Source organism: Orycteropus afer, unplaced genomic scaffold (genome assembly GCF_000298275.1).
Source record: "Orycteropus afer afer isolate SDZICR_OR568_19922 unplaced genomic scaffold, OryAfe1.0 scaffold00030, whole genome shotgun sequence".
Classification (NCBI taxonomy): Eukaryota; Metazoa; Chordata; class Mammalia; order Tubulidentata; family Orycteropodidae; genus Orycteropus; species Orycteropus afer.
The window spans coordinates 14,328,514-14,337,035 of record NW_006921617.1 but is presented as its reverse complement, the minus strand read 5'-3'; the positions used below and the strand labels follow the sequence as shown (position 1 = coordinate 14,337,035).

Genomic DNA, 8,522 nt, shown 5'->3' with positions numbered 1-8,522 from the left:
ACCCTCCTTGGGTTTCTGAGGCAGTATCACTATGGAAGTAGATTCTGCAATCTTCCTTCCACGGAGTTGCTGGTGGGTTTGAACCGCCAACCTTCTGGTTAGCAGTCAAATGCCTTAAGCACTATGCCACCAGAGCTCCTTATATATTATATATATACATATTGTATATACATACATATATAATGGAATATTATCCATGAATATTATCTAGCCAAAAAAAAATGATACATGAACGAACTTGGAAATAAGGCAGTCACAAAAGGACAAATATTACATGATTCCACTTATATCAAATATGTTTAATAGGCAAATCCATAGAGACAAAAGTAGATTAGTGATTAATAGGGAGGACTGGGGAGTTACTACTTAAAGAATATTGTTTCTGTTTGGGATGATGAATAATTTCTGAAAATAGTGATGGTCCATATTGTAACTGTAGTTAACGTCACTGTCTCCTTACAAAGCAAGGTATTAATTCATACTTAAAAATGGTAAATTTATGTATGTTTTACCGCAATAAAATTTTTTAAAGAAGAAAAACCCAAGGGCTATGTGAAGATAAACTTCAGAGGTAAAAGGAGAAGCAAGATGATCATTTAACAGATTATGCAACAGTTTAGGCAAGAGATAATGGTTATGGGCATTAGAGTAGATGGATATTTCTATTTCTAAATATATACCAATAAGTATGGTGGTAACAGCAGTAACTATAGGAAACCTAAGTTTTATAATTTATAAAATGATAACAAAAAATCTCAACCTGATTACCTGTTGAAGATATTGTCCTTGTTCGCCCTTCTCTGCAAACTGTGGGAAAGCCATGTGCAAAAACTGCAGTAGAATAATGGGTGGAATACTAGAAGAAGTTTTATCCATGGAATCAAACAAATCTCTAAGGGCTTAAAAACAAAGCAAACACTGCCTTAGTAAAATAATGGTATACACTTAACACATAGTGCTGTAGTGAATTCTTAACAAATACAAAGAAAAATTTGTTTAATAACTATTTTTAAGTGTATTCCTTTTGAAATTGTTGACTACTAATAAAAAAAAGAAAAATATTCATTTTTAAATCTGAAATTAACTCACAAGAAGGCTTTATCACTAACTATAAACAAGTTCTAAGCTCTTTATTTCTCTCTCTCACCAGCCTGTCATCCCAAAGTAGAGTGTATTCAATAAAGACAGCATATAACCTCTGTCTAAGGATCCAATGAACATAATATGACTTTCTTCCACTATGGACCAGACCACTAGGTCACCACTCCCAGCTTACTTTTTGTCTTTATCTAGTTATCTAGTCCTGCTAATAACAGAAATACCACAAGCGGATGACTTTAACAAACAAATTTATTCTCTCACAATTTAGGAAGTTAGCAGTCTGAATTCAGGATGCCAGCTCTAGGAAGGCTTCCTCTCTTTGTCAGATCTGAAGGAAGGTCCTGTCTCCTTTCACCCTCTGTGGGCTCTGCATGCCTTAGAGATCTCCACGTGTCTTGGTATCAATCTTCCCCTGGGTCTAGGAGGTTCTCAGCACAAGGACCCTAGGTCCAAAAGCAGCTCCACTCCAGGTTCTTCTTTCCTGGTGGTACTCAGGTCCCTCTCTCTCTGTCAGCTTCTCTCTCTGCTTATTTCTTGTAAGATAAAAGGTGATGTAGGCCACATCCTAGAGAAACTCCCCTTAATCAGATCAGGGCTGTGACCTCAGTAAGAGTATTGCATCTCACCCTAATCCCCTTCCAACTGACTGGCTGATCACTTCAGATCACATCATGGAAGATGATTACATCATTAAATAACTGCCAAACCACTGAGAATCATGGACCAGCCAAGGTGACATATATTTTGGGGGGATACAATTCAATCCATGATACTTCCCTTTAAACTCATTGTTGCTTCCCATCTACTAAACTCCTAAAATTGAAATCTGGCTCTTCAAATATACTTCCTGACTCTACCTAACAGCCAAGAACCAAAATCAATTTGCCTTCAAAAACTTTCCCTTGGTTGTCCCCTCTCACCATCATAAACCTCATGATCACAAACTCAGCTCTTCTCCCTGAACTGAGAATATTTTTTCTTCTGCTGACCTCCCAGCTATTATAGCTTGCCTTTACAGGGGTTTATCCACTGGAACTTCATGTATAGCAAAACTCCAGTTTTCTAGCTTATCTTGGCTTGTACTGTTTTATTAATACCTAAAATGTGAAACATTATCTATCATTATCACAAAGCCTGAAGCCCAGTAAATGTTAACACAAGGTAGTTGTCCAATAAAATGTTTCTGAATTTAAAAAAAAAAAAAAAAAAAAAACTTACAGTATAATGTTAGAAAAAATATTTTGGAGGGCTGAAATTTAGGTATCACTACAAAGTGGATTATTTTTACAATTAAAAAAACCCTAAATTCTAATAACATATTAAAGTATATTTTAATCAATAAAACATATTATTTGTAACTGAATATTTAATGTTAATGTTTTAGAGCTCCTGGGGTGCAGATGGGTAACACATTAGGCTACTAACTGAAAGGCTGGCAGTACAAGTTCACCCAGAGGCACCTCCAGAAGCAAGCCTGGTGATCTACTTCCAAACTTCAGCCATTGAAAACCCCATGGAGCATAGTTCTACTCATGAGGTTGCCATGAACTAGAGTCAACTAGAGAGCAACTGGTTTTTTAACATTTTTTTCAAAAGTAATTTCATTAGTTTAAAAGAAAAAGTCAAGAAACAAATACTAGATAAAGGAGGCAAGTAAGATGTAACAATTACATGCAATGTGTGACCCTGAACTGGACCCTGATGCAGAAAGAAAAATAAACTTCATAATGGAAACTATTGGGATGAAATTCAAATAAAGTCTGTATTTTAGAGTATTATGCCAATGATAAGTTCCTACATTTTGAAAACTGATAAATGTCCTGGGGTTATGAATGTCCCTGTTCTCAGGAAATCCACATTGATGTATTCAGCAGTAAAAGACATACCTATACCTTACTCTCAAAAGGGTCACAAAATTAAATAAATAACATGCATTACAGAGAGGGAATGATAAACCAAACTCTTGCAACTTATCTGTAAATCTAAAATTACTTCAAAATATACACTTAGAAAACTTGAGGCAAAATCGTAAAGAACATTTCATCTCACTGATACGATAAGCCTCCTCTATGACACTGGAGAAGTTGCTGAAATTCTAAGTTGGAGTTACTCTGAGATATAAAGCAATCAAATGAACTAGATACAAGTAATTACATTTTCTTATCAAAAATTTAATTTCAAACGGATACTGGTGATAGTTGCACAAAAGGTGAATGTAATTAATGTCACTAAATTGTACACATAAAAATGGCTGAGGGGGGAAGAAAACTTCATTTCAACAAATAAATGTACTTTCAGGAAAAATAGTTGCACAAAAGGTGAATGTAATTAATGTCACTAAATTGTACACATAAAAATGGCTGGGGGGGGAGAAAACTTCATTTCAACAAATAAATGTACTTTCAGGAAAATCTCCCAATTTCAGAATGATAGAAAGTAACCTGTTAATTGTATTAAAAAAATGGTAGATCACAATGAGATTAACAAATGGCCAATAAGCCCATAAGCTGCTCAATATCATTAGTCAAAAGAGATATAAATCAAAACCACAAAGAGATACCACTTCACAGCCAATTATAATCAAAAAGACAGATAATAACAGTGTTGGGGAGGATGTAGAAAACCTAGAACCCTCAAACACTGGTGGAGGATGTAAAATGATGCAGCCACTCTGGAAAACAGTTCCTCAAAAGGACAAATGCAGCGCTATTGTATGATCCAACTTCACTCCAATGTATAAATATCACAGGAGAAATGAAAATCAAAATGTAGAAAAAATTGGTATGTCCATCACTGATGAATAGATAAATGAAATGTGGTATATCCATGCACTGGTGTGTTTTTTTGGCAATATTAAACAAAGTACTGATATGTGTTATAATATGGTTGAACCTTGAAAAGTGAAGGGGTGGGGAGATTATAAGTAGGCTTCCAGGCTTCTGTTTTTTCAATCTAGCCAAGCTGAGGCAAAACTTATCAAACACCATAGCTGGTTTCTGTTTTCTATCTAGCTTCTCCCATGTCCTTTGCTTAGCCACTTTGCTAATAAGATTAACTTACAGGGAGATACTAGATGTTCCAGACCAAGACCAGAGTGGTAACAAGCTCAGACCAGTTTTGGCCCACAGACATGCACATTAGGAAAAACAGAACAATGTTGCTCAGAACCAGTATCTCCCCATCTGCCTAAGCCCCAATCAGTGAAGACACAGGAAGCTGGTGTAACTCATCTGGCATGCAAATACACCGCATTAAACATGGACTGTCCCTTTAAACCAAGCTGAATGAAATTTCAGCCAGTCCCCAGCCAGTTCATGCCCCCAAATTCCTGGAATTATGAAATATGAAAACATACATAACTTCTTCCTGAAGCCCCATAAGAGCCATACATAACCCAACCTCTGCCCAGAGAGTCAGATTTGAGTGCATTTTGCCTGGCTCCTATTAAGCACTTAGTACTAAAATGAACTTTCTCTTTCAAATTCTGGTGTGTTCTGTTTCCCTGCCTTCCAGTGTACCAGGCAGGGACTCACTTCAGTCTGGCTTCAAAAGCATTATGCTAAGTGAAAGAACTCAGTCACAAAGACCACATATTATATGATTTCATTTATATGCAAAGTTCAGAATAGGCAAATGTCTAGAAACAAAAACTAAATTAGTGGTTGCCTAAGGCTTAGAGGAATTAGGAGACAAGAGTGACTGCTAAATGATAGAGCATTTCTTTTAGGGGTGATGAAAATGTCCTAAAATTGATTGTGCTGATGAATGCACATTTGTGAATATACTAAAAAACAATGAACTATACACTTTACACGGGAGAATTATATGACATGTGAATTATATGTCAATAAAGCTATTATTCAATAAAAGGAAAAAAAAAAAAAAACCTGTAAAAACCATAATAACACAATGACCTAAGTGAGAATCTATTTGTAAAACGTCCAAAATTGGGATGATATATAGTCCCATATAAAGAAATAAGTTATCTCTACCCTTTAAGAATTTCTATTTCTCCTTATACCTTACATATTACCATCTGTTTATACTAAAACATTCTTTTTTTATAATATTCCAGTCAGCAATGGTAAAACCAACCTCTGGATATCCTGATCCCCAAAGATATATTATACTAACAGAATCTGAAGCCAAAATTATAATCTACCATATGATATAAAGATTATTTTTCTAAAAGGATAGCCATCACTGACTGATTTACAACACAGACTATAAAGTAAGTTCCAAGTTGTTTAACATAAGTAGTACTCTAAAATCAAAGAGGTGATACTTTGGAAAACATACTTTAAAAACAGAAAAGGAACTGAAAAAACTGTGAGTGAAAAAAAATTTATTAATATTTACTATTCCCCCTCTCAAAAGTATTACATTTAAGATACTGACCTGCAGTAATATACTGTGCTGAAGCCATTTCCCCTGAAGCTCTCAAGGCACCTGCATACCTAGAAAAGTTGAGGTAGAAATAAATAATTGGATTCAATTCATTCTGAAACTCAAGAGGAAAGAGACCAGTTAAAAAGACTTACTATCATATCCTCCTCAGAAGGAAGGTTGGGCAATCTACTTCCATAGAGATACCGCCTCGGAAACCCAAGGAGGGGTCACTATAAGTCGGGTCTGAGTTGTTGGCAGTGAGTTTGGTTTTGGTTTTTTTTTAATCACACCCTCAATTACAAATTTCTCAGAGTTGCTCTACTTTTCAATTTTCTTTTCTAATTTTGCTGCTTTAGGCATTATATGGGTAAAGAGCAGTGTTAAGAAAAAAAGAGAATTCAGATGAAGCCTACTTTAAACTCTTTCCCTTTGTCTAATTTGTCTAAAAAGTACATTTTCTGAAAACAATGTGACACCAAAAAGTACACATTTAATGCCTATTATTACAAAGAAAATAAAAGTAAAACACTTTCAGAAATAGCAAGGAAGAAAAAAACATTAGCTCACAAGCATAAATCAAAAATCATTCACCTACATTCAGCATTAACTTCTATATAACATTAGTCAATCGAACTTCGAGTCAGTTGTTCATCTGTAAAGTAAGTTTATATTAAATGATTTCTAAATTTACTTTCAGCTTCATGATTCTCTATTAATTTATAGTAGTACAAAGGTTTGGCCATTCAAAGGAAATATGCAATCAGGAATTATCATTCACATAGTTTCAAATATATGGGTAGGAGAGTTTCCATATTCACTATGATTAAAACTAGGTGGGTTACAGAGAATTTGCATGTTAAAACTGATCAACTGAACACTGAAGATATGTGCATTTCACTCGATGTAAATAACACCTCAAATTAAAAAACAACCCTCTGCCTGAGACAAATGCTTATCTCAGGGGACAAGTACTGATTTGGGTAAATGGAAAAGCAATATGCCAAAATGGAGTGACCAGCACAGTAACGCTATGGAAAAGGAAGACACAGAGAGATGTGCAAAAGACACAAACACTTTTATGTACACAATACTGACTGCATTATCAGTAATAACAAACATTAATGTATGGTTGGATACATAGGTAGGGAGGTTAAATGACCAGGTATGTCTAGGCAAAAGGGAATATTCCCATGACCATATGTAAGTTTGGTAAATGATATTTCTACATATGTATTTGTATGTGCTGTAAGAATGCCCACATAACGATAGGGCTAACGAGGCAAAGTTATGATAATTTCGTAGCCACAACCAAATACCGTAAGGCAGTGAGTCATTGGGCCCAGGGGCTCAGGACTATGGCTGCTGGGGATATCAAGCTCAACTGCCATAATATACCACACAAAACCACTGCTCTATATCCTGCTTTCATGAATAGCAACTGGAGCCTTAAAAGCTTGCAAGCGGCTATCTAGGATTCAACAATTGGTCTCTCCTCCTCTGGAGCAAAGAATTAAGAAAATCAAAGACACATGGAAACAATTAGTCCAAGGGACTAGTGGACCATACAGACCTCAGCCTATATGACCCTGAGACCAGAAGAACCAGATGGTACTTGGCTACCACTGCCAACCATTCAGAAAGGGAAACAAAATAGGAGATCCTGAATAGAGTGGGAGAAAAATGTGGAAAAATGTTAAAAGAAAAAAGACCAGGATAACTGGTTGGACAGAGACTGGTGAAACACCTAAGACTAAGGGAACTCACTCCTATGGCTATCTTTTAGCCAAACAATACAGAGGCCTAAGAGCTAAACAGCTACACCAGGGAGATGAATTCCTTAGAATAATCAACTATGGGAGATCAGAAGGGCAGTGTTTGCACAGGCTGACAGCTGAGAGGTGGGGGAGTACATGGGAGGGAATGACACAGGGAAAAGGTAACTGTGAGGAGGAAATGGGGAGAAAGCTGTTACATTATGGGGATTGCAATCAATGTCATGAAACAAAATATGTATGAACTGTTGTATGGAAAATGACTTTGCTCTGTAAACTTTCACCCAAAGCACACAAAAAAACTTTTTTCAAAGTTTCTCTCAGAGGCAAGCAGTAGAGGGGAATAAAGAGTTATTACTTAAAGGATATTCAGTTTCTGTTTGGGGTGATGAAAAACTTCTGGAATTGGACAGTAATGATGCTGTTCAAAATAGTGAATATAATTAATGCCACTGCATTATACGCTTACAAATGGTAAAACTGTGTTATATATATTTTCACACAATTTTTTTTAAAAAGAAAACCTGTGCTTACATAGTAGAATGAATGAGTAACAAGAAATATTCTGTTAAATTACAGTCAATTAAAGAATTTTCTTTTTCTTTTCCATTTAATTGTTCCTTAGGGAATATTTTACTGCAACTAAAAATTAAAAAATTAAAGCTTAAACAATGTCTGATGCATATGTTCATTAAAACAAAGTATGAAAATCTAATTGTTTCCATGTGAGACATTTTAGGGACTTTTTAATGCATTTTATTGAAATATAATTTATGTACAGTGAAATACATAAAACTAAAGTGACATAGGTCAATGCATTTTTTTTTGTGTGTTCCCTCCCATCCCCTCCCAGCCCTGGTAACCAAAAAAGAAAGTTCCCTTCCATATATAAACCTTTCTATTTTAGGAACTTTTTAAAAGGAACTTTTGAAGTTAAAATGATATACTAATACAACAGATGTATCCCAGGACATACTCTAAATAACTGAATTTTACTTCTGGTTTTAGGGAAACTGAGTGTAAGAATGTTGTGAGGACAGTGTCATGTGACCTCCTCTATCTTCACAAGGCAGAAGAATCATTATCAGCATCAAGTGCCCAAGGCTGATTTTTATGAGGCAGAGGCCAAGCATACCTATACCTCCACTCTTACCTTTTTTTTTTTTCCTTCTCAAAACCAATTCTGTGAACCCACAACTGTGGTTTCCAGCCAAACAAAGTACAGGCATGTGAGTTAAACATTTACCTCAAGTAGACACA

At 35.5% G+C, this 8,522-nt stretch overlaps 1 protein-coding gene across 1 annotated transcript in view; it reads right to left on the bottom strand.

Annotated features, from left to right (window-relative positions):
• Positions 1-8,522, bottom strand: part of USP14 (ubiquitin specific peptidase 14) — a 60,442-nt gene that overhangs the window by 16,674 nt on the left and 35,246 nt on the right. Inside the window, exons 5-6 of the mRNA XM_007935600.2 lie at positions 5,500-5,558; positions 769-899 (exon numbers count right to left, since the gene is read on the bottom strand). Of these exons, the coding sequence (XP_007933791.1) occupies positions 769-899; positions 5,500-5,558 (190 nt within the window). The remainder of the gene's footprint in view (positions 1-768; positions 900-5,499; positions 5,559-8,522) is intronic.